This window comes from Chelon labrosus, assembly GCF_963514085.1.
Source record: "Chelon labrosus genome assembly, chromosome: 1".
In the NCBI taxonomy this organism is placed as follows: Eukaryota; Metazoa; Chordata; class Actinopteri; order Mugiliformes; family Mugilidae; genus Chelon; species Chelon labrosus.
Window position 1 is genome coordinate 27,758,271 of NC_140337.1, and position 26,646 is coordinate 27,784,916.

General features: G+C 42.8%; 2 protein-coding genes across 2 annotated transcripts; both read left to right on the forward strand.

Moving 5' to 3' along the window:
• Positions 1-1,712: 1,712 nt before the first annotated feature.
• On the forward strand, positions 1,713-13,015 carry LOC311492118 (uncharacterized protein; the record flags this gene model as incomplete). The annotated part of the gene is made up of 2 exons (XM_084550287.1): positions 1,713-3,371; positions 9,773-13,015. The coding sequence occupies 2 exons, from the start codon at positions 1,713-1,715 to the stop codon at positions 11,447-11,449; spliced, it is 3,336 nt and encodes a 1,111-aa protein (XP_084406413.1). The 3' UTR covers positions 11,450-13,015.
• Positions 13,016-22,187: 9,172 nt separating this feature from the next.
• On the forward strand, positions 22,188-23,752 carry LOC311505742 (tripartite motif-containing protein 16-like; the record flags this gene model as incomplete). Its single annotated transcript, XM_084569471.1, has 2 exons — positions 22,188-23,535; positions 23,673-23,752. 2 exons carry the CDS (start codon positions 22,188-22,190, stop codon positions 23,750-23,752), a joined length of 1,428 nt encoding a protein of 475 aa, XP_084425597.1.
• Positions 23,753-26,646: the final 2,894 nt, after the last annotated feature.

Here is a 26,646-nt window from a genome sequence, read left to right on the forward strand (position 1 = left end):
TAGCGGTCCACAAAAAATACGACGACCCGCCCACTCTCTCTCTCTCTCCCCCTCATAAACATGATCACATAAACGATATCCTAATAAACACAAAAACCCAAACAATATCCCTTAACCTTACTACTAACAGAAACATATAATGCATTAATGGCTCCTACATAATGTTTTGTCAAGTCAGTTACTGCACTTTGAGCTAATGAGACAGTTTCTGTCTTTGGCCACTAGGTGTCAGCAGAGTCAAATGTAAATGTTGTGGAGCAAATAACCTTTTGATAAGAACAATCAGAACAAGTGAAGCCACGTCATTATTTGAATCTAATTATCTCACTGAGACTTCTTCAACATTTAAACTGATTCACCAGCAAAAAGGAAATAAAACTGTCCAGCAAACAAGAAGCAAACAAGTCATAAAATCCACAGAAAATCTAAAGTCATATCAAACATGGACTAAAGAGGAGCTGATGCTGAGTTTCTCTCTGTGTCTGTACTAAAGCCTAAACCTAAACGTCCCAATGTACCCAACGTACCTTGACGGCATTGGTGAACGTTGAGCAGAAGGTGTGGAAGACGCCGAAGCAGTCGTCCAGCCTGAACGTCTCTCTGTCCTCGCAGAAGAAGTCCATCAGCTCGTCGCGTTCCTTCACCAGCTGCTGACGACTGCAGCGCAACCAACACAGAGACGACGTGGCGTGCTGACGGACGACAAAACGCACACGAGGTTTATGAGTTTGTATTCAGTAAAAGTCCTTGTATGAGTGCGAGGACAGAATGAAAAATTTATTTATGTCAAATATGAGGAATTTATCTCAATGAATCAATGATTTAAAGGAAAAGATTATTTGTGTTGCATTCTGGCCTCAAGCTGCAGATCAGTGACTGTCTTATAAGGATGACAGACGTTAAACACAAACACAGTCCTGGACATTTGAAGACTGTGCAGCAGGAGAACTGCATTTCCCATGAAGCACCAGTTCTAATGCACCTTTACTGACGTCAGGCAACACTGATGATAACAATAAGGAAGGAGGAAGAAGTCTTTAGTTTAACTCTACGACGGACATGTTTAACAATCCTTAGAGTTTATTCAGTGGTGTCTCACTCTTCATGAAGATATTTATAATCTAGAAATACTTCAACAGGGAGGAAACTAGAAGAAAACTACAATCAACAGGTAAAGATCTGGAGCATTCATTCATGTCCTTCTCTTTGTGGTAGACTTGGATTATAATCTGCCTTGGTCTCGTAGAGTGTTCCTCACACGGAAGGATGTAGTGAAGGGGTTTGTGATTTTCTTACTTCTACTGCAGTGGTTATTTTCTCTGTTTCATCGAATGTATGTGAGTTATAGTAGTCATGAAAATGTGTCATCAAACTGTGTTTTAGCTCATTTTACCACCTAAACATTTAGCTGACCAACGTTTTTAAATGTGCTCTGCTGTAAAAAGTTTCAAACTGTTTCTCTTCCTGGAATTAGTCAACGTCTGATAACCACTCCCTCTTCCTGGAGCAGCTCCACTCATATTTCCTCATGTTTCCTTGTTCCCTCCCCTTTAGATCTCTACATTGAAGATGGGTGTAACCAGCATGTGGTGAAGTGTGAGAGCTGACAGGCTCCATTCACTGTAGAATCACATGTTGTTCAGATCAGAGCTCAGACTAGTTTCACTTCTAGCAAACAGAAACTCACACAGTCACCAACACTGAGAGGTGAAATGGAGCAGAAAGGAGTTCAGCTGGACAGAGAAACCTTCTCTTGTTCCATCTGTCTGGATCTACTGAAGGATCCTGTGACTGTTCCCTGTGGACACAACTACTGCATGAACTGTATTAAAAGCCACTGGGATGAAGAAGACCAGAAGGGAATCTACAGCTGCCCTCAGTGCAGGAAGACTTTCATACCGAGGCCTGTCCTGGAGAAAAACACCATGTTAGCAGAGTTAGTGGAGCAGCTGAAGAAGACTGGACTCCAAGCTGCTCCAGCTGATCACTGCTATGCTGGACCTGAAGATGTGGCCTGTGATGTCTGCACTGGGAGGAAGCTGAAAGCCTTCAAGTCCTGTCTGGTCTGTCTGGCCTCTTACTGTGAGAAACACCTCCAACCTCACTATAATGCAGCTCCATTAAAGAAACACAAGCTGGTGGAGCCCTCCAAGAAGCTCCAGGAGAACATCTGCTCTCGTCATGATGAGGTGATGAAGATTTTCTGTCGTACTGATCAGCAGACTATCTGTTATCTCTGCACAATGGATGAACATAAAGGCCATGAAACAGTCCCAGTTGCAGCAGAAAGGAGAGAGAAGCAGAAGGAGGTGGAGGTGATGCTACAGAAAATCCTGCAGGGAATCCAGGAGAGAAAGAAAGATGTGGAGCTGCTTGGACAGGAGCTGAAGGCCATCAATGGCTCTGCTGATAAAACAGTGGAGGACAGTCAGGAGATCTTCACTGAGATGATCCGTCTCATCCAGAAAACAAGCTCTGATGTGACGCAGCTGGTCAGATCCCAGCAGGAAACTGAAAAGAGTCGAGTCAAAGACCTTCAGGAGAAGCTGGAGCAGGAGATGACTGAGCTGGAGAGGAAAGGCTCCGAGCTGAAGCAGCTCTTAAACACAGAGGATCACAACCAGTTTCTACACAACTACCCCTCACTGCCACCACCCAGTGAGTCTACACACTCATCCAGCATCAAGATTCGTCCTCTGAGGAACTTTGATGACGTGAAAGCAGCTGTGACAGAGACCAGAGAGATACTACAGGACTTTCTGAGAGAGACATGGACAAACATCTCACTGACAGTGACTGAAGTGGATGTTTTACTGCCACAACCAGAGCCAAAGACCAGAGATGAATTCTTGAAATATTCACGTGAAATCACACTGGATCCAAACACAGCACACACAGAGCTGTTATTATCTGAGGGGAACAGAAAAGTAACAAGAATGAATCAACAACAGTCTTATTCTGATCATCCAGACAGATTCACTGATTATCCTCAGGTCCTGAGTAGAGAGAGTCTGACTGGACGTTGTTACTGGGAGGTGGAGAGGAGAGGAGGAAGAGTTGGTGTAGCAGTCACATACAAGAATATCAGCAGAGCAGGGAGCTCAGATGAATGTGGATTTGGATTAAATGACAAATCTTGGTCATTATATTGTTCCACAAACAGTTATTTATTTTTCTACAACAATGTCTCAGCTGTCGTCTCAGGTCCTGTTTCCTCCAGAGTAGGAGTGTACCTGGATCACAGAGCAGGTATTCTGTCTTTCTACAGTGTCTCTGAAACCATGACTCTCCTCCACAGAGTCCAGACCACATTCACTCAGCCTCTCTATGCTGGACTTTATCTTTATTATGGATCCACTGCTGAGTTGATTAAAGTCAAATAGACAGAAGTCACTTCAGGGACAGTTGGTTAAAATGTGTCTTTTAGTCTCAAGCTGAAGCTTCATATGATGAATAAAGCTGCTGTTTTTGTCATTTGTGTTTAACTTTTATTAGTTCTAGTTAAATTAGTGAGTAGGAATAAAAGTCAAGGATTTTGACTTTGATATAAAACTTATTTGCATTTGTTTGTTCTATCGTTGTATTGGAGTTGATTTGTTTTTCCCTGGAGCCTTGAATTTATCTAATCATGTGGACATATTGATTGATGTAAAGAGTTTTCTTCAATATAACCAGTTTATTCTTCCATTAAAACATATGGATGGACTTTATGTTAGTCTCAACGTGGGCATCTAAAGGTTTTTTCTTCTACATTCTTCGTTGCTGTTTTTTTGTGCTTCTAATAAAGTTTCCTTGAATAATTAATAAAAGTTGACAGAGTTTAAACACCACAGAGTTTCAATGAGGTCTTTGTGATACTAACAGGGAGGATGGAATAAGATGGTTTAAGGTTAAAGAATAATTAAGAAAGAAGGTTGCAGATAAATCTTAGGTCAGGGTTAAATCAATTCAAATCCATTTATTTTAAAACTTTATTTCCTTTAAAGAACATTAACAGGCAATTAAACGTCAAACTGATGACGGATAATTAAATCTTTAATGAAATCTGCACCAATGAACTAAAATATATACAGGTTTATTTATTTATTAACTGTTAATCTATTAGTATGATTTGTTTTTTTAAATGACCATATATAATATTTATATTGTCTAATTCTACTGTATATTAAATAAATGATCATTCATAAACCACACATGTCAAACTCAAGGCCCATAACTGTATCAGGGTAGATAATATTTATATCTATCACAACTGACCCGCAGGTGTTTTACGTGCGTCAGGTAGGTACGTCATTTAGCTCCTCCTCCCAACTTTATTGACAAACTCGTCAGTCTCATGGTTGCCTTGGCAACCGCTCAGCATATCGGTACGGCAGCGCGTCGCTCTGCTACAAGCATTAGAGAACTAAATACTAAAATATGTTAACGGAGATCCTGACACAGAGACGCAGTAACGCTGTACCAGTTAGCAGACAGTCTGTTAGCATACATGCTAACATACAGACACACTGAAAGTGTCCGTTAGCCAAACAACAGCAACATGTTTAACACGGTATTAGCATTAGCATGCTAACTTAGCCCCGTGGTTAGCTCCGCTGATTGGGTTTGACACCACTGTCCTAAACAACCAATCAAACCACAGTAGTGTAATAAAATAGGCTATGACCATGAACTGTCATCTTCTGGTAAAATCATTGACCATTATTGTTAGATTTAGTGTTGATGTGTGTGAGACAGACATGTGTTTTGGACATTTATGGAAACACGGAACAAATCGCGTCCCTATTGGACGATTCCGTATTTTACGGGACGGGTAGCAACCCTAGTTAGACTTTTAGAACAAATCATTCTTCACATTTTAGTTCAATATTTACGTTTAACGTCGCCATGGCGTTTCACTAAAAACATCCGTTTAGCTAAATGATGCTTCCCTTACGTCTTTTGACTTCTTCGTCGGCCTCATGTAAAGACACTGTCTTTAACTCACAGCCTTTTCCCGCCCGTAGTGCGCTGCCAGGCGGGCAGTTAGCAGTTAGCATGGAAGCTAGCATGACACGTACTGAACTGAAGTGTCTCTCCTCATTGTGCCGCTTTGCCGTTGCCACAGTAACCCCATAAATGAGATATACGCACGTTTCTTTTACTGTGGTAAAAAATAACACTTCTTCCCACTCACTGGGACGTCCCACAACATGATTCGTTTTCTTTAGCTTTACTTCCATGTCTTTCTGTTGTTAGACCCTCATCTAGCTCCTCAACGGAGCCGCGGTCGCTTCCATACATCGGTAAAAACAAAGATGGCGGTTTGTCTTGCGCGTGATATTGAACTTTGACATCAGATGAGGTCAGAGTTCATATATACATAAAACATAACTTATAATTTTATATTAAATAATACCACGTTCAACTCGACAGTAATGCAAGTGTTATTGATATAAAAAGAACAGCGACACAATTAAATAAAATTTTTAGAGGCGCTCGGTGGCGACAAGTGCTATTGTTGTTTATTTGTCGGTGATGATGTGAAGATGATGAAGGAAAAGATCTCCGCTGACACTGTCTCTCTTGCATATAATGAAGTTTATTACAAAAGACCACAGCATCTGATACAAGCATTTGCAACTGCTCGGAGAGCCCTTCTGCCAAATTGAGACTCTCTCGATCTCCTCCGGTCGTCTCCTTTTATACCCAACATGTTTATCTAAATGCATAACATCAGGTGATAAGGTCATCGCTCCACCATATGGAAAACATACAGAATTCCTTACTCATGGAAAAGATATCTTTAAACTCAGCTTAATAGGTAATTTTCTAGCTCCAAAGTTCCTGTCTCCAAACATTAACCTAAACATTCAGCCGTTTTCACACCTAACCTTTAACTGCTTGTCCTTCAACTGTTCCTTATCTTTTCTTCTTCTGTTCTTAATCTGTTGGACCGTCTATTTCCTAACCCTACCATAAACACTGACCATTGCCTTGGTCCTCATCCTATGAATGGTTAACTTCACAGAATGTTTCTTTTGAAATATACCTCACTATTTTTAGAACATCACCTGCGGGGACTCACATGGTCCCTGTGTGTACTGGTGTGTGAGCGGGCTAATAGCCTGTAGTTACCTGTTGGACACACCACCCGGCTTCACGACTCCTTGTGGCCGTCGTAGAGCATAATGTGGGCTACCAAGATCTACATCTGGTCTGCATTAGCCTGGGCTCTCCTGTCCTTTCTCCATCAACCCGTGTCTGGTTTGCTACAACACACGGCCGCTGAGCTCCTCCGCCTCCGCTGTCACCTGTTTGAGCCTCCGCCGGCAACTCTTCACCTCCACCTGCACATCGCTCTCCTGCCTCGCCGGAGATACATACATCGAGGGTCTCGCCGGAAATTTCCGTTTCAACAACTCCAAAGCAACAAAATCCTTCTGGTCCACCACTCGTCATCCTCCCAGAAACGCCGACCGGGTTGTTGATCACACGGTGTTAGCCAGCCTGGCTCGGTCGGCCAACACTCCCGTCAAACATGATCAACTTCTTTTTACAGCCATTACAACCACTTAATTCATTTTTAACATGTTGAGTTAGCTAGTTATAAACCTACTCCTCCTTAATTTCTGCACTGAACATGTGCTCACTATTTTTTTGCACATATTTTTTAAATCTTTATACAATAGAAAGAGCAGGGTGAGGGAGGAGAAAGTGGGCCAGAGGCCAGCAGCAGGGATGGTCACGGAGGGTCTTCACAGCAGGTGAGGAGAAAATAACTTAAGTCCTTATAATGTCTCTGGCTGAGAGAAAATATTGATAGCATAAAAAGGATTTTTTGGTTAAATTCTAATACTACTGTATTCCTATTCTGTTTCAAAATGTTGCTTTCCACTTTTTTTTAAGTCTTTATTGCCACAATAGAAAGAGCAGGGTGAGAGAGGAGACAGTGGACCAGTATGGAGAGAATTTAGTTCCTTTATTATGCAATCAAATAGAATAGATTCGAAACCAAAAAAGGGATTTGAGAGCAAAAAAGAGTAAGTTGCAATCAAAAATATTTTTTTTGAGATCAAAAGTAATTTTTTTAAGTAAAAACATACGACCATTTTGCTTATAAATCAGTCCTCTGTGCTTTCAAGTTAAAAACCTTTGCTTGCAAATCAGTCCTCTTTGTTTGCGAGTTATACTTTTTTTTTTTGCAAATCAGTCCTCTTCGATTGCAAATTCTAAAGTTTTGCTTGCGAATTCAAGTGCACTTGATGGGCGGGGCCTACGCTGGTGGATGAGAGAAGAGTTTCTATTGGTTGGTTTGACCGGGCTCCAGCGCCAGCTACTTCCGCCTTACACCCATATCACCCTTGTGCTGTACTGCTTGGAGGTAAGACTAACGGTTAGACTAACGGTTAGGCTAACGTTTAGGCTAACGGTTAGCCGCTAACATTTAGGCTAACGGTTAGACTAACGGTTAGGCTAACGTTTAGGTTAACGTTTAGGCTAACGGTTAGCCGCTAACGTTTAGGCGCTAAACTACATAAAAACGGGCTGGTGTTACATTATGATTCTTATTCAGTCTTATTAAAATTTGGGGGCTGTAAATACTGACAATACAGCAGCACCTGGTCGTTTGTAAGACATTAATACAGTCTGTCATATTCACGTACTGCTCTTGAAGTAGAAGTAGCAAAAATTAGTAAAATGACCAAACAATGCTCATTGTACAAGAGGTGTTGACAAAATATCTATGTTAAAATCTGAAGAACCTCTGTTTCTTGGCCCTGACTTTAATTTGTCTATATTGCCGCTGCTAATATCGGAGAAGACTTACTCCCCTCACTGTCCCCAGATGACATTGAAGACCTCTTTCCTGGTCCTGACAGAGCAACAACGATTCTAGAGGCTTACCCTTGTTTCAGAGAACTGGATCACGTTTTTTTTTTTTTAAGAACATTAGTCATCAGAATGTTTGACTAGTTTTTTTTCTGTCTTTATCTGAATCTATTTTTCAGGTGCTGGATGAGCTGCAGCGAATCATCCAACCGACCAGCTCCCAGTACATATCAGAGATGCAGAACAGATGGAAAGCCTTCTAGTCCAGTTTTATGGAGTGAAGAAGGCCATGAAGCCTCCTAAAAGGAAGGTGTGGAAGACGCCGAAGCAGTCGTCCAGCCTGAATGTCTCTCTGTCCTCGCAGAAGAAGTCCATCAGCTCGTCGCCTTCCTTCACCAGCTGCTGACGACAAAACGCCCACGAGGTTCATGGGTTTGTATTCAGTAAAAGTCCTTGTATGAGTGTGAGGACAGAATGAACAATTTATTTATGTCAAATATGAGGAATTTATCTCAATGAATCAATTATTTAAAGGTAAAGATTATTTGTGTTGCATTCTGGCCTCAAGCTGCAGATCAGTGACTGTCTTATAAGGATGACAGACGTTAAACACAAACACAGTCCTGGACATTTGAAGACTGTGCAGCAGGAGAACTGCATTTCCCATGAAGCACCAGTTCTAGTGCACCTTTCCTGACGTCAGGCAACACTGACGATAACAACAAGGAAGGAGGAAGAAGTCTTTAGTTTTACTCTACGATGGCCATGTTTAACAATCCTTAGAGTTTATTCAGTGGTGTCTCACTCTGCATGAAGATATTTATAATCTAGAAATACTTCAACAGGGAGGAAACTAGAAGAGAACTACAATCAACAGGTAAAGATCTGGAGCATTCATTCACGTCCTTCTCTTTGTGGTAGACTTGGATTATAATCTGCCTTCGTCTCGTAGAGTGTTCCTCACACAGAAGGATGTGGTGAAGGGGTTTGTGATTTTCTTACTTCTACTGCAGTGGTTATTTTCTCTATTTCATCGAATGTATGTGAATTAAAGTAGTCATGAAAATGTGTAATGTTGGGCCTGTGTACTAAGGCACTCAATATTGGGGTTTGGCTATCATGAATAATAAATAATTATAAAAAACAATTATTTATTATTAAATAATTGAATCTGAATTACTAGATCATCTCGGGGCACCACCCTTCTAAGAAGGGAAAAGATACCAAATTAATCAAATCAGTCCCATAAAATATACTAAATTGTGAATTTGGATTTCTGATTAATAATTAATGACTATAACCAAAATTACCACATTAACAACTACTTAAGGTAAAGGAATTTAGAGTTCTTGACAGTGTAGAGGTTGGCAATATTCACTCTTGTGCAACATTAAACAGACAGGTATGTTTAAAAGACATTTATTAACAAGAACAAAGGTCAAAACATATTATCTAACTACAGTGGACTTTATACAGGTGTGTGTAGGTGTACGTGCCTCTATGTGGGTGTGGGTGTGTCAAGATGGCCGCTGGGTCCTTGAGGCCTTGAACACAAAGGAAACAAGAAGGCTGCTGAGTAGGGACACTCAGACCATGTGCTGGCTGAGTGCCTGTGTGGAATGTGATAAGAGTTTTATGAGGTGACAGGTTAGAGGAAGGGTGGTTAGTTTAACATGCAAGAGACGCTGTGTCTGTGTGTTGCATAACCTAAACTAACATCAAACCACTGCAGTGGTTATTTTCTCTGTTTCATCGAATGTATGTGAATTATAGTAGTCATGAAAATGTGTCATCAAACTGTGTTTTAGCTCATTTTACCACCTAAACATTTAGCTGACCAACGTTTTTAAATGTGCTCTGCTGTAAAAAGTTCACTGTAGAATCACATGTTGTTCAGATCAGAGCTCAGACTAGTTTCACTTCTAGCAAACAGAAACTCACACAGTCGTCGACACTGAGAGGTGAAATGGAGCAGAAAGGAGTTCAGCTGGACAGAGAAACTTTCTCTTGTTCCATCTGTCTGGATCTGCTGAAGGATCCTGTGTCTATACACTGTGGACACAGCTACTGCATGAACTGTATTAAAAGCCACTGGGATGAAGAAGACCAGAAGGGAATCTACAGCTGTCCTCAGTGCAGGAAGACTTTCATACCGAGGCCTGTCCTGGAGAAAAACACCATGTTAGCAGAGTTAGTGGAGCAGCTGAAGAAGACTGGACTCCAAGCTGCTCCAGCTGATCACTGCTATGCTGGACCTGAAGATGTGGCCTGTGATGTCTGCACTGGGAGGAAGAGGAAAGCCTTCAAGTCCTGTCTGCTCTGTCCAGCCTCTTACTGTGAGAAACACCTCCAACCTCACTATGATGCAGCTCCATTAAAGAAACACAAGCTGGTGGAGCCCTCCAAGAAGCTCCAGGAGAACATCTGCTCTTATCATGATGAGGTGATGAAGATTTTCTGTCGTACTGATCAGCAGAGTATCTGTTATGTCTGCACAATGGATGAACATAAAGGCCATGAAACAGTCACAGCTGCAGCAGAAAGGAGAGAAAAGCAGAAGGAGGTGGAGGTGATGCTACAAGAAATCCTGCAGGGAATCCAGGAGAGAAAGAAAGATGTGGAACTGCTTGGACAGGAGCTGAAGGCCATCAATGGCTCTGCTGATAAAACAGTGGAGGACAGTCAGGAGATCTTCACTGAGATGATCCGTCTCATCCAGAAAACAAGCTCTGATGTGACGCAGCTGGTCAGATCCCAGCAGGAAACTGAAAAGAGTCGAGTCAAAGATCTTCAGGAGAAGCTGGAGCAGGAGATGACTGAGCTGGAGAGGAAAGGCTCCGAGCTGAAGCAGCTCTTAAACACAGAGGATCACAACCAGTTTCTACACAACTACCCCTCACTGCCACCACCCAGTGAGTCTACACACTCATCCAGCATCAAGATTCGTCCTCTGAGGTACTTTGATGACGTGAAAGCAGCTGTGACAGAGACCAGAGAGAAACTACAGGACATTCTGAAAGAGACATGGACAAACATCTCACTGACAGTGACTGAAGTGGATGTTTTACTGCCACAACCAGAGCCAAAGACCAGAGATGAATTCTTGAAATATTCACGTGAAATCACACTGGATCCAAACACAGCAAACACAAAGCTGTTATTATCTGAGGGGAACAGAAAAGTAACGTTAATGAAACAACATCAGTCTTATTCTGATCATCCAGACAGATTCACTGATTGGTGGCAGGTCCTGAGTAGAGAGAGTCTGACTGGACGTTGTTACTGGGAGGTGGAGTGGAGAGGAGGAAGAGTTGGTGTAGCAGTTGTATACAAGAATATCAGCAGAGCAGGGAGGACACATGAATGTGGATTTGGAGGCAATGACAAATCTTGGTCATTATATTGTGACACAAACAGTTATAGATTTTTCCACAACAAAGTCTCAACTGCCGTCTCAGGTCCTGTTTCCTCCAGAGTAGGAGTGTACCTGGATCACAGAGCAGGTATTCTGTCTTTCTACAGCGTCTCTGAAACCATGACTCTCCTCCACAGAGTCCAGACCACATTCACTCAGCCTCTCTATGCTGGACTTTTTCTTGGTTCTGGATCCACTGCTGAGTTGATTAAAGTCAAATAGACAGAAGTCACTTCAGGGACAGTTGGTTAAAATGTGTCTTTTAGTCTCAAGCTGAAGCTTCACATGATGAATAATGCTGCTGTTTTTGTCATTTGTGTTTAACTTTTATTAGTTCTAGTTAAATTAGTGAGTAGGAATAAAAGTCAAGGATTTTGACTTTGATATAAAACTTATTTGCATTTGTTTGTTCTATCGTTGTATTGGAGTTGATTTGTTTTTCCCTGGAGCCTTGAATTTATCTAATCATGTGGACATATTGATTGATGTAAAGAGTTCTCTTCAATATAACCAGTTTATTCTTCCATTAAAACATATGGATGGACTTTATGTTAGTCTCAACGTGGGCATCTAAGCGCGCGCGAAAAGAACATCCATGAATTTAAATAAACATGCCCTTACACGCTAAGTGTCTGTCATGAGACGCTATACCAATCTATCTTTCAGGGAGGAACAATTAGTTCTTTGGTTACTGCCTCGAATTCTATGCTTGGTACACTTTTAGTTCTGACTGGTTAAACTATGTTATGACACAAAATTGAGTTGTAGCAAATGGCAAATGTTCATCGTTGAAACTACCTACAGATATGAAAATACAGTTGGCTAATTACAGGACCCAACGTGGAAATAAATAATAACTGAACTTGAAACAGTTTTGTTGCAAAGTACAATCTTACGGTGAAATTGTATCTGGTGTTTGTTAAGACGAATTACTGTTGTATAAGCATTGCAAGCATCATAGCAAAAAGGCTAACAAACGTATACCACCAATTAACATTAGCACTTCATTCATGACATGGATACTGTAATCATACAGAGAGAACATAGCATACCTTTATCTTTTCTTTTTTTCCTACATTGGGTATCTGATGGCTTTGACCTTTTTCTGTCCATCTCTTTTTATTTGACACTCGACAATCAACAGATTTCCATCACCCAGCGCTGTCAATCACGACTAGAAGTCAAGACTAAACCAGTTCACCTTGGTGACCACATAATCGTTTTGTATTACCTATTTTTATTTGACCATTTCACACAATTCAGAAATACAAAACCGTGCAGAACTTATAGGCCTGTATCCATCTTCTCATAAAAATAGGCACTTTTAGCTGTAACTGGGCAGTCATGTACACTCTAAGAAAAAACACTGTGTAGAAAAGAAACAAAACAAAAAAACAGATGAAGTACTGGTAATTTTCTGCCAGTACATTGTCTGTTATTCTACAGACACATTCCATCAACCTGATAACGGATAAATACGTAGATTGACAGAAAAAAACAAAAAACAAAAACACACCCACCGGCGAGGAAGAGGGCCAAATAAGTCCAACGTCCAGGGATTCCGCGATAGTCTTCTCCATAATCTCCTTCTCAGGTTTGCAGAGGTTGCACAGATGCTTGGATGGGAGAAGTGATCCTGGAAGGAGATCTATGGAGCGGTCGTGAGGGCGGTGAGGAGGGAGGGAGAGAGCCTGGTCCTTGCTGAAAACCTCCTGGCGGTCATGATATTCCTGGAGTACGTTAACCAATCTAATCGGTTCCGGTGTGGTGGGGTTCCTGGAGTCTGGACCGAGGATCGCCAATGGGAGGCAGTGACCGTGGCAGTGGTGACCCCAGTCCACATGAGGGTTATGAGTTTTCAGCCAAGGTAACCCCACCACCACCTGGGCCACAGGAGAGGAGATAACATAGAGGTCAATATGTTCTTGATGATTACTGTGGTGGCACCAGGGAGGAGCTAGGTGGTGGATTCACAGCACCCCCAGTGAATGTCTCTGATTTTTTTATATAAAAAAAAAAAACGTCCCTCTCACCCTCCTCGGGTGGTATCTGTGTAATCCTCAAGCTCGGGTCCTCTACCAGAGGCCTGGGAGTTTGAGGGTTCTGTGCAGTATCTTAGCTGTTCCTGGGACTGCACTCTTCTGGACTGAGGCTTCTGATGTTGTTCCTGGGATCTGTTGGAGCCACTCCCCCAGTTTGGGGGTCACTGCCCCGAGTGCTCCTACTACCACGGGGATCACGCTCACCTTGACCTTCCACATCTGCTCCAGCTGTTCTTTCAACCCTTGGTACTTCTCAACTTTCTCGTGTTCCTTCTTTCTGATGTTGGCGTCTGCTGGTATCGCCACATCTATCACCACTACCTTCTTCTGCTCTTTGTCTACCACCACTATGTCCGGTTGGTTAGCCAGGACCTGTTTGTCAGTCTGGAAGCTGAAGTCCCACAGCACCTTGGCCCTGTTGTTCTCAGCCACCTTCTTTGGTGCGGCCCATTGGGATTTGGGTACTTCTATTCCATACTGGGTACAGATGTTCCTGTACACTATTCCAGCCACTTGGTTGTGTCTCTCCATGTACGCTGTCCCGGCTAGCATCTTACACCCTGCTATTATGTGCTGGACTGTTTCAGGGGCATCTTTGCATAGTCTGCTCCTTGGATCTGATCTACTCTTGTAGATCTTGGCCTCTATGGCTCTTGTACCTAGGGCCTGTTCTTGTGCTGCCATGATCAGTGCCTCTGTGCTGTCTCTGAGTCCAGCCTTTTCTAGCCATTGGTAGGTCTTCTCGATATCAGCCACTTCTTCAATTTGGCGGTGGTACATGCCGGGTAGGGGCTTGTCCCTCCAGGTGATCTGCTCCTCTTCCTCTGCACTCTTATCGGATTTCAGTTGCCTGAGACATTCACTTAGCAGTTCATCCTTTGTGGCCATCTTTCTGATGTATTCTTGGATTTTTGATGTTTCATCCTGGATAGTGGCCTTGATGCTCACTAGTCCTCGGCCTCCCTCTTTCCGCTTAGTGTATAGTCTCAGGGTGCTGGATTTGGGGTGAAACCCTCCGTGCATGGTGAGGAGCTTTCTTGTCTTGATGTCTGTGGCTTCTATCTCCTCCTTTGGCCAGCTTATGATCCCAGCGGGGTATCTGATGACTGGTATTGCGTACATGTTGATGGCTTGGATCTTGTTCCTGCCATTTAGCAGACTTTTCAGGACCTGCCTCACTCTCTGGTGGTATTTGGTTGTGGTTGACTTCCTTGCGGCTTCCTCATGATTTCCATTAGCCTGTGGGATACCAAGGTACTTGTAGCTGTCTTGGATGTCACCTATGTTGCCCTCTGGTAGGTCAACCCCTTCGGTTCTGATCATCTTGCCTCTCTTTGAGACCATCCGGCCACACTTGTTCAATCCGAATGACATCCCTATGTCGTTGCTGTAGATCCTGGTGGTGTGGATCAGTGAGTCGATTTCTCGCTCATTCCTGGCGTACAGCTTGATGTCATCCATGTAGAGCAGGTGGCTGATTGTTGCTCCACTTCGGAACTGGTACCCGTAACCACTCCCTGTGATGATCCGACTGAGGGGATTCAGGCCTATGCAGAACAGCAGTGGTGATAGCGCATCTCCTTGGTATATGCCGCATTTGATGTTGACTTGGGCAATTGGCTTCGAGTTGGCCTCTAGGGTTGTCTTCCACATTCCCATCGAGTTCTGGATGAAGGTCCTTAGGTTCCTGTTGATCTTATACAGTTCCAGACATTCCAGTATCCATGTGTGTGGCATTGAGTCGTAAGCTTTCTTGTAGTCGATCCAGGTGGTGCACAGGTTGGTCTGTCTGCTCTTACAGTCTCGGGCGACTGCTCTATCGACCAGTAACTGGTGCTTGGCTCCTCTGGTGTTGCTACCAATTCTCTTCTGAGCCCCGCTCATGTATTGAGCTACGTGCTTACTCATCTTAGCCGCAATTATGCCTGACAGGGCTTTCCATGTTGTGGAGAGACAGGTTATTGGCCGGTAGTTGGATGGGATAGGCCCCTTCTGGGGGTCCTTCAGAATTAGGACTGTCCTGCCCTGGGTTAGCCACTCTGGGTGGGACCCATCCCTTAGCAGCTGGTTCATCTGTGCTGCTAGGCGTTCATGGAGTGCTGTTAGCTTCTTCAGCCAGTAGGCATGAATCATATCGGGGCCTGGTGCTGTCCAGCTCTTCATCTTTGACACTCTTTCTGTGTGTGTGTGTGTGTGTGTGTGTGTGTGTGTGTATATATATATATATATATATAAATAATAATTTTGTCAAAAAAAAAGAAAAAGAAAAAGGCCCAAACAGGCCAATGGGCGCAGCGTGCTGTGAACCTTTGACCTTAACGTATGACAGCTGGTTTTTGATAGTGAGTTTGGAAATTTAGCAAAGTAAAATACACCAAAATGGATCTGTTTTTGCTCCCAAAACGTCCACGTTCTGAGTCACAACCTGAAGGAAAACGAGACTGTGAAGGTGCAAACACACTGGTCATCGTCACAGAGCCCCAGGTACAAGAAAATCAGGGGATGAAGACGAAGGAGACAATAGTGTGTAAAATGTCAATGGAATGAATGAATGAATGAATAACAGGGCGCTTTATATGAAAATTTATGGTAAACTTATTCCCAGGCTGTCTCCTGCTCTGAGACCAATGAGATGACAGCGGGAATTGTTCCGTATTTAAAAACAAAAGTACATGTTGAGGTACTGTTGCTTGCGAAGAAGTTTTGAGGTGTCCTTTATTTAGTTTTCCTACTTGTGTTGAATAATTTTACATATATTTGCGGAACGAGTATAGTTAATGCGGGCGTGTATGTGCGTATATACCAAGGGTGGTCCGATGCAACCTCCGTAATGAAACACACCAAAATTCAAAGCACCTTCTCTTAAGTGTTGAGCATCCCCATAGCACCTGCAACAGAAAATATCTGGAGCTGCCACTGGATGATTACCAGATAACAGAAGTTTCAGTGGTTCAGTTTTGTGTGTGATCAATGTCAATCTTTGGCCGTCTATGGCTAAAACCTCCTTGGGTGCGTCCAATTCCCGCAGGGGCAGATCATGTCGCTGAACCAGACCTGAGTCAATGAAACTTTCGCCGGCCCCACTGTCCACCAGCATGCAGACTGGGATGGCGAGATGGGGCCGGAGCAACATACCTTTCAGATGAGTGCAGGAACCAGTTCTGGCCGAAGTAGGCGTAGACCGGACCACCGGGATTCTCTGGCGTGGTGAGGAGTTTCCGGCACACTGAAGTTCGGGACACTTGACCATTATGTGCCTCTTGTTGCCGCAATATATACATAGACACGTCTCAGCTGTCGCTGCTGCCCTGCCGGAGTCAAGTGGGTGTGCCCCAGAATGAATGGTTCTCGGGGAAGGGGCGCCACTGCTGGGTTAGCCTCTGCTGGAGCAGCCGGTGGAGGAGTTGTTGCTGGAGCTCCTGTAGCGGTGAGCCGGGTGACGATCGTCTCCAGTCGCTCGCCGAGCTGAGTCATCCCCATGGAGAGGGAGTTTAGGTGGTCTGAATGCGAGCGTAGTGTGGCGTCATGCTGTCAGTCTCTGTGGGGTCCATCGTTTTGGCCAGAAATTCTGTGAGGGTTTGTCCAGCCAGTGGGTAGAACCCGAAAGCAGGAGACAACACCGCGTATAAAAGTCAATGAAGTTGAGTTTATTCACAATAACTCAGCTAGGACATGAATCCCAGAACAAAAAGAAATTCAAAAGGCAAACAGAAGACGCTGGAAACTCCAGGAGAAACAGATGAAAAAAAAACACTCAAAGCGGCTGCCGGGGTAGGACTCTGGCTCTCCCTGGGAGGCACTGGAAGGTAGGGAACAAACACAAGAGATAAGTCCAAAGTTAGCAAAAGATAATCCTTGAAGGCGCAAGGCAAAAACCAAAGAACTAGCAAAAACCGTGACATGTGGAATTATCTGGCACTGGAGGGAAGCCACGGCCAACCTTTTAAAGAGTGTTTGATTGAAGAGTGGTCGCAGCTGTGTCATGTACTCTGCCAGAATAACTCTCCAGGTGAGCCTAATGAGGGGGGGAGAGAGAGAGAGAGAGAGAGAGAGAGAGAGAGAGAGAGAGAGAGAGAGAGAGAGAGAGAGAGAGAGAGAGAGAGAGAGAGCAGGAAAAGAGAACAAAAACACCAGCACTGGAAACCCAGGACCATAACACATTAGTTCTCAAAAGTGTTAAGGTCAGACAGGAACTTCATCAACCTTGGTGGTATGTGTTGTTGCTTTGCTCCTTCTTTCTTCTCCACCTTGGACCCTTGGCCAGGATTTATTCCCAGGAAAATTATAAGGAAATGTAAAAGTATTTTAGCTACACATGCATTTAAATGAATTAAACTGTAATACAGAGCAACATGCTTACAAGCTTGAGATGGATAAATACTCTTATATTCCAGAACATTGATGTCTATATTATGTGAACAAACTCAAATATATCGAATAGAAATACGTTGAAGAATTTTCAAAGTTCCCCTCAAATGTACACAGAAGGCCTGATTAATAACAGATGAAGAAGAGAACAAAATAATAAGACTTCAATCTGTGGCTCCATCATAGCTACATGGCCTCTGTCAATATCGGAATCAAACCCACAACCCTAGAGTCAAGTGTCAATCACTGTACAGGTGGAACTAGTCAAACACATGAACATCTCTCTCTAACGGCCACAGCAGAGCATGACACAGTGTTTCCTGAGACAAGTGGACCAAGCCGGCCGACTGAGCCTCAGCTCTTCCTCCGCCGTCAGGAGGTGATGGGCCCTGAGCAGCTAACACCCCGTGGGTGAAAATGAAGCGGCTGAATCACAACACCGTGTTTTGGTCATGTCTTATCAGTAATACACTACAACATGACGGGGATAATAACTGCTTTATCCCATAATGCTGTGAATATTGTATCGTATATGATTCTATTTTTATTCATCTATGGTGGAAAACAATCAAACAAATCCATGTAATAAACAAAAAACAAAACTAGATGATTACAAGCGATCATAAAGGGGTACATGCCGTGGCGAAGTCGTCTCCGAGCAGAACGCAGAGACATAAGTCACCAGTAGCGCCCCCTATAGACCGTATTGCACGAAACTTGGTGGGCTTGTAAGGAGTCATCCACAGATTATTATAGTCAAGCAGTTTACTGTGGTGGTTTGTGAGATATAAACATGTAGTGGTTGTAGCGCCCCCTGCAGCCTGAATTCACGAAAGTCGGCATGATTGTGTCAACAACTCAAGTCAGCATAGTGAAGCAGATAGTGGTGTTTTGGTCTAAGACTTACATGTGGAAACAGCTCTTGCCTCATTTCCACATACTCTTTGATCAGAACCTTCATGTAAGCAATGTGCGACTGTGAAAGGCAAGGTGCACGGACAAATTCAACAACCTCCCTCAGAAGAAGTACAAGTTGCCATACAGCACTGTCAGCATCTTCAATTGTGTCATGCACTAAAATAGTCAACAACATTAGCAGCCACCTGTTTTGGGCTGCATGGCCTCCAAGCTTTCCTCCCTTACTGGGAACAGCATTTGGCTCATCGCTGCTTTCACCAGAAAAGGTTTTGAGTCTGTTGTTTAGCAACTCGTAACCAAACCACTTCTTTGTTTGAATCAAGAACTGCAAACACAATGCTACATCATGGTCAACCACACCCTCAAACAGGTCATGTGCTAGACAGGGTGGCAGTCCTGGCTGACATACATGGAAATGGGACAGTTTGTTGAAAACGCTGTTGCCTTTAATGCCCTTTTGCATGGTCACTTCAGGGTGACGCTCTAAAAACTGCACCGTCTCATTATAACCAGCAGGATCCCTATGAGTGAATACTGTGAGAGGGTTAGACTGAAATTCAGCTTTTGTGACCAGACAGTATCTACAGAAGTACTGAGCAAAGCTGAAATGTTCTGTGAAGCCACCAGTCATGTGGGAGCCCAGGTTATCTCCCATGATGCATGCAACAGTACCTTTGTATGTCTTTCCATCAACAGATATGCCCTTTGACTCTAACTCACACAGGTCTGACACAAGATGAGTGAAAACTTTATCCACTCCAAAATATTTACAGTCTTTCTCAATGCAGAGCAGTGCCAACTGGATCTGATCAACAGTGGATCGCTGGTGTGGATGTAAATTTCCCAGAGTGAAGTAGACAGCTAATACTTTGTGTTTTTGCTTTGCAGATCCTAAAGGATTAGCAACCTCAAAAGTATCTTGACAAAGCTTCACCTTTAAAGAATCTGTATCCTTTTACTTCACTTCTGCTTCCAGTAAATAAGGAAGGAGTAGAAGCCACAGCAAACACTGTTTCCTGTTATCTCCAGCTCGGCCTGGTGGCCTTGCCCGAGTCCCTAGAATGAGTGGATTTGTCAGAGAAGCTGCCGTTGTCGTTCCTCTGGCGGCCTTTAGGGGGAGCTGCTGGGTTGTGAAGTGGTGAGCTATGGGACAACCTGATGCTCTGAGACCTCCTCAGTGTTGAGGAGGAGGAGGAGGAGAAGTTACTGACGGCGCCTGAAGAAGACCTGGACGAGGCGTCAAATCTCAGTGACCCTGTTCGAGTAAAAGCTGGGGAGGTGCCAGGTGGAGTGACGGGTGAGACGCTCAGTTACACCAGTCTGTGCAATATCTTACATTTCAATCTGTTGAAGTTTTTTTTCCCTATTCTATTTCATTATTTATCTTTTATACCCTTCTCTTTTTACTCGATATTTTTTCTGCCTTTTCTGTTTGCTGTTGCAAACTGCAATTTCCCCATTGCGGGACAAATACAGTTTTTTTTTATTCTTATTCTTAACATGGCTGAATTTACATATTTTGGTGATATAAGTTACTTGACAATGAGGTCATTCTGAACAAGCTCAAAAACAAATACTTTCCAAAAAGATGACTTTCCCAGGGAATAGATATGTTGCTGCTGCCACTACCAGTAAAAAATATTGGGGGATGGGCACAAAATACAGACAGACTGCGCAGGTTTTCAGACGCCAACGGTTTATTTAAGTACGCTGCTTTACTGAGCCATGGACCTTGTCATGTCTCAACAGGAGGGATGGTAGCTATGATAAATAAAGTGTTTACTGCATATGGATTCTCAAACTACTGTAACTACTGCAGCCTGTGAACTGCAGGAGAGACGCAACCAGAGAGCTACATTCAGAGACATCACCAATTTTATTGAGATACAAGTGAGAATCTGAACTGATCCAGTCTTTGAGAATATACAGGATGCTCCCTCAGCGACAATTAATAAAGGTGTATTTAACCTAGATTTAACCGTTTATTAACAAACAAAAGATAATCAACTCATGATAACGTGCTCTGAAATATAACCAAAATAATCACAGATACTAACAGAAACATATAATGCATTAATGGCTCCTACATAATGTTTTGTCAAGTCAGTTACTGCACTTTGGGCTAATGAGACAGTTTCTGTGTTTGCCCACTAGGTGTCAGCAGAGTCAAATGTAAATGTTGTGGAGCAAATAACCTTTTGATGAGAACAATCAGAACAAGTGAAGCCACGTCATTATTTGAATTTAATTATCTCACTGATTCTTTTTCAACATTTAAACTGATTCACCAGCAAAAAAGAAATAAAACTGTCCAGCAAACAAGAAGCAAACAAGTCATAAAATCCACAGAAAATCTAAAGTCATATCAAACATGGACTAAAGAGGAGCTGATGCTGAGTTTCTCTCTGTGTCTGTACTAAAGCCTCAACCTAAACGTCCCAATGTACCCAACGTACCTTGACAGCATTGGTGAACTTTGAGCAGAAGGTGTGGAAGACGCCAACGCAGTCGTCCAGCCTGAACGTCTCTCTGTCCTCGCAGAAGAAGTCAATCGCCTTCTTTCTCCAGCTGCTGACGACTGCCGCGCAACCAACACAGAGACGACGTGGCGTGCTGAAGGATGACAAAAAGCACACGAGGTTCATGGGTTTGTATTCAGTAAAAGTCCTTGTATGAGTGCAAGAACAGAATGAACAATTTATTGATGTCAAATATGAGGAATTTATCTCAATGAATCAATTATTTAAAGGTAAAGATTATTTGTGTTGCATTCTGGCCTCAAGCTGCAGATCAGTGACTGTCTTATAAGGATGACAGATGTTAAACACAAACACAGTCCTGGACATTTGAAGACTGTGCAGCAGGAGAACTGCATTTCCCATGAAGCACCAGTTCTAATGCAGCTGTCCTGACGTCAGGCAACGCTGACGACGACAACAAGGAAGGAGGAAGAAGTCTTTAGTTTAACTCTACGATGGCCATGTTTAATAATCCTTAGAGTTTATTCAGTGGTGTCTCACTCTGCATGAAGATATTTATAATCTAGAAATACTTCAACAGGGAGGAAACTAGAAGAAAACTACAAACAACAGGTAAAGATCTGGAGCATTCATTCATGTCCTTCTCTTTGTGGTAGACTTGGATTATAATCTGCCTTGGTCTCGTAGAGTGTTCCTCACACGGAAGGATGTAGTGAAGGGGTTTGTGATTTTCTTACTTCTACTGCAGTGGTTATTTTCTCTGTTTCATCGAATGTATGTGAATTATAGTAGTCATGAAAACGTGTCATCAAACTGTGTTTTAGCTCATTTTACCACCTAAACATTTAGCTGACCAACGTTTTTAAATGTGCTCTGCTGTACAAAGTTTCAAACGGTATCTCTTCCTAGAATTAGTCAACGTCTGATAACCACTTCCTCTTTCTGGAGCAGCTCCACTCATATTTCCTCATGTTTCCTTGTTCCTTCCCCTTTAGATCTCTACATTGAAGATGGTTGTATCAGCATGTGGTGAAGTGTGAGAGCTGACAGGCTCCATTCACTGTAGAATCACATGTTGTTCAGATCAGAGCTCAGACTAGTTTCACTTCTAGCAAACAGAAACTCACACAGTCGTCGACACTGAGAGGTGAAATGGAGCAGAAAGGAGTTCAGCTGGACAGAGAAACCTTCTCTTGTTCCATCTGTCTGGATCCACTGAAGGATCCGGTGACTATACCCTGTGGACACAGCTACTGCATGAAATGTATTAAAAGCCACTGGGATGGAGAAGATCAGAAGGGAATCTACAGCTGCCCTCAGTGCAGGAAGACTTTCACACCGAGGCCTGTCCTGGAGAAAAACACCATGTTAGCAGAGTTAGTGGAGCAGCTGAAGAAGACTGGACTCCAAGCTGCTCCAGCTGATCACTGCTATGCTGGACCTGAAGATGTGGCCTGTGATGTCTGCACTGGGAGGAAGCTGAAAGCCTTCAAGTCCTGTCTGGTCTGTCTGGCCTCTTACTGTGAGAAACACCTCCAACCTCACTATGATGCAGCTCCATTAAAGAAACACAAGCTTGTGGAGCCCTCCAAGAAGCTCCAGGAGAACATCTGCTCTCGTCATGATGAGGTGATGAAGATGTACTGTCGTACTGATCAGCAGACTATCTGTTATCTCTGCTCTGTGGATGAACATAAAGGACATGAAACAGTCTCAGCTGCAGCAGAAAGGAGAGAGAAGCAGAAGGAGGTGGAGGTGATGCTACAAAAAATCCTGCAGGGAATCCAGGAGAGAAAGAAAGATGTGGAGCTGCTTGGACAGGAGCTGAAGGCCATCAATGGCTCTGCTGATAAAACAGTGGAGGACAGTCAGGAGATCTTCACTGAGATGATCCGTCTCATCCAGAAAACAAGCTCTGATGTGACGCAGCTGGTCAGATCCCAGCAGGAAACTGAAAAGAGTCGAGTCAAAGACCTTCAGGAGAAGCTGGAGCAGGAGATGACTGAGCTGGAGAGGAAAGGCTCCGAGCTGAAGCAGCTCTTAAACACAGAGGATCACAACCAGTTTCTACACAACTACCCCTCACTGCCACCACCCAGTGAGTCTACACACTCATCCAGCATCAAGATTCGTCCTCTGAGGAACTTTGATGACGTGAAAGCAGCTGTGACAGAGACCAGAGAGATACTACAGGACTTTCTGAGAGAGACATGGACAAACATCTCACTGACAGTGACTGAAGTGGATGTTTTACTGCCACAACCAGAGCCAAAGACCAGAGATGAATTCTTGAAATATTCACGTGAAATCACACTGGATCCAAACACAGCAAACACAAAGCTGTTATTATCTGAGGGGAACAGAAAAGTAACATTAATGAAACAACAACAGTCTTATTCTGATCATCCAGACAGATTCACCGGTTGGAGGCAGGTCCTGAGTAGAGAGAGTCTGACTGGACGTTGTTACTGGGAGGTGGAGTGGAGAGGAAGAGGAGTTGGTGTAGCAGTCACATACAAGAATATCAGCAGAGCAGGGAACTCACTTGAATGTTGGTTTGGAGGCAATGACAAATCTTGGTCATTATGTTGTTTCACAAACAGTTATATATTTTACTACAACAAAGTCTCAACTGACGTCTCAGGTCCTGGTTCCTCCAGAGTAGGAGTGTACCTGGATCACAGAGCAGGTATTCTGTCTTTCTACAGCGTCTCTGAAACCATGACTCTCCTCCACAGAGTCCAGACCACATTCACTCAGCCTCTCTATGCTGGATTTTGTCCACTTTATTATGGATCCACTGCTGAGTTGATTAAAGTCAAATAGACAGAAGTCACTTCAGGGACAGTTGGTTAAAATGTGTCTTTTAGTCTCAAGCTGAAGCTTCACATGATGAATAAAGCTGCTGTTTCTGTCATTTGTGTTTAACTTTTATTAGTTCTAGTTAAATTAGTGAGTAGGAATAAAAGTCAAGGATTTTGACTGTCAAGGCAGGTGTCATCATTGCAGCTCTAAATAATTTATGTAATGTTTTCGTTTTATTTTGAAAGGGTCCGTTTGACTTCCTGTCTTGTTATTCACGGCAGTTGTTTTCATGTTTCGACAGAAGCACACAACCCATTGGTAAGCTGCATTTAGCTAAAAATAGATTGATTATAATGTATGTCTTATTAGTATAATGTGTTGCACTGTTGAAACATCTTCAAAGCGTGATGTTAAAATGTGTGTGAGCACTCATAATTAGCGCTAGCTCGCGGTTAGCGCTAGCTCGCGTTAGCATCGCCGCTAGCTCCCATTAGCATACTTGGTTAATTTCATTAGCTTTGGGAGGCTAGCGCTGGGATAGGCCTTGCTTGTGTGTAGCTGTTGTGAGTTGCTGTGTTTGCTGCAATTTATCACTTTAAATTCATAAGAAAACTTCAATATGTTTAAAAGAGTTAATGTTTATTTATTGTGAAAAAGATAATAGTTATTTTATAATTCACAATTTTATTAATAGTTTTGTAAGTAACCTATTATATTTGGTTTACTCGTTTCAGGTTTATGACCTGTGGTCACCTGTGGTCATTTAATATAAAAGAAAATAAAAAGAAGACCAAGGATAAACACGAGTCATTGCTTCAGTGTGTTTCCTGTTAAGCCTTTTCGGAGGGCTGAATTTAAAAATCCGAACATTGACTTTGATATAAAACTTATTTGCATTTGTTTGTTCTATCGTTGTATTGGAGTTGATTTGTTTTTCCCTGGAGCCTTGAATTTATCTAATCATGTGGACATATTGATTGATGTAAAGAGTTTTCTTCAATATAACCAGTTTATTCTTCCATTAAAACATATGGATGGACTTTATGTTAGTCTCAACGTGGGCATCTAAAGGTTTTTTCTTCTACATTCTTCGTTGCTGTTTTTTTGTGCTTCTAATAAAGTTTCCTTGAATAATTAATAAAAGTTGACAGAGTTTAAACACCACAGAGTTTCAATGAGGTCTTTGTGATACTGACAGGGAGGATGGAATAAGATGGTTTAAGGTTAAAGAATAATTAAGAAAGAAGGTTGCAGATAAATCTTAGGTCAGGGTTAAATCAATTCAAAACCATTTCTTTTAAAACTTTATTGCCTTTAAAGAACATTAACAGGTAATTAAACGTCAAACTGATGACGGATAAATACGCAGATTTACAGGTTAGTCGCTGTACCTTTTTATGGACACTTCCGTCAATAAATCTGATTCCACCACAATATGAACAAATTGAACAGTTTTGTTTTTAGTTTTCAAGTTATTCAAGTCAGTAACGTGCAGTGAGGTCTATGGCTGGGTAGGCAGGATCAGCCAGAGCTTAAATCGCATACAAAAATATATATTATGTAGAACTCAATATTAAAACCACTGCAAAGTCAGTCAAATGCCGCTGTCAGAAATGTAGCTAATTACTGACATCAGCGGATTATACACACAATTACTGCCAATTCATTTTCAGAGACGTACATTCACCTGCATTTCTACAGGATTCACAGCTGAACACAGGAGCACCCAAAGACAAGAGCACAACAAGAAATCACCTGTATCTCAACAACACAGGATTTACAGCTCCGGCTCATCTATAAGACCAACATTATAAACACTGCTCGCTCAACCAGTCTTTCTTTTTATACCAGTCTGTTTGGAAAGTCCTCAAAATTTTTTGTCCCTTCCTTTTGGATTAAATCATTTAGTTCAGGGGTTGGTTTCCCAGTTAAAATTAATTTTTTTTTCCCCCTCAAAAGTCAAGGTTGAAAATTTTCTCAGCTCAGAAATCTCCATCTTCGCCAAAAACACTGCACAGCGGTGACAACAGCATCGCGAGACCTTGGGGGGGTTCAGGACATGTCGGGATTCCCGCCAAGATTCCCAACATGTCCCGACTCGGACTGTGGAGGCAGAGAAGCGTTGTGCCTCAATGAAGCCCATTGAAGACAGCGTGAGACAGCGTGAAGACAGACTACGCATGCGCGAACCTCCTAAACTGTTTGCGTTCATTTCACACAGGGCAGAGAGGCAGAGGTTGAGTCTGCCTCAGCCTCCTGTGTTCACATACGCCAGCTTTAAAACAAGCTCTCCTGAGTAGTGGCATTCCTTATACCGTTAAAACAACACATTTCACGTTTTCATTTTTTAATTTGAAAACAATAAATCAAAACAAAATTATGAAAATATTTAAAAAAAAATATATTATTTTTTATTTCATTTTTCTCATTAGCCTAGGTGAGGCACTGCCTACCCTGCCTCACCTGACTGCACACCACTGGACATGGGCATCAGAGCAGGAAACAGCTTTCCTGGAGTTAAAGAGACAGCTGGCTAGTTCACACGTAATGGCATATTTCAGACAAGATGCAGAGACACATGTGGTGGATGCTAGTCCAGTGGGGTTAGGAGCAATACTGAGCCAGAAACAAAATGATGGAGCACACAAACCTGTCTACTATGCTAGCAGAGCTTTGTCTGATGTAGAGCGTCGCTACTCCCAAACCCAAAGAGAAGCGCTCGCTATTGTGTGGGCATGTGAGAAATTTCATGTATTTCTCTATGGAAAAGACTTTGTGCTGGTCACTGACCATAAACCTCTGGAGA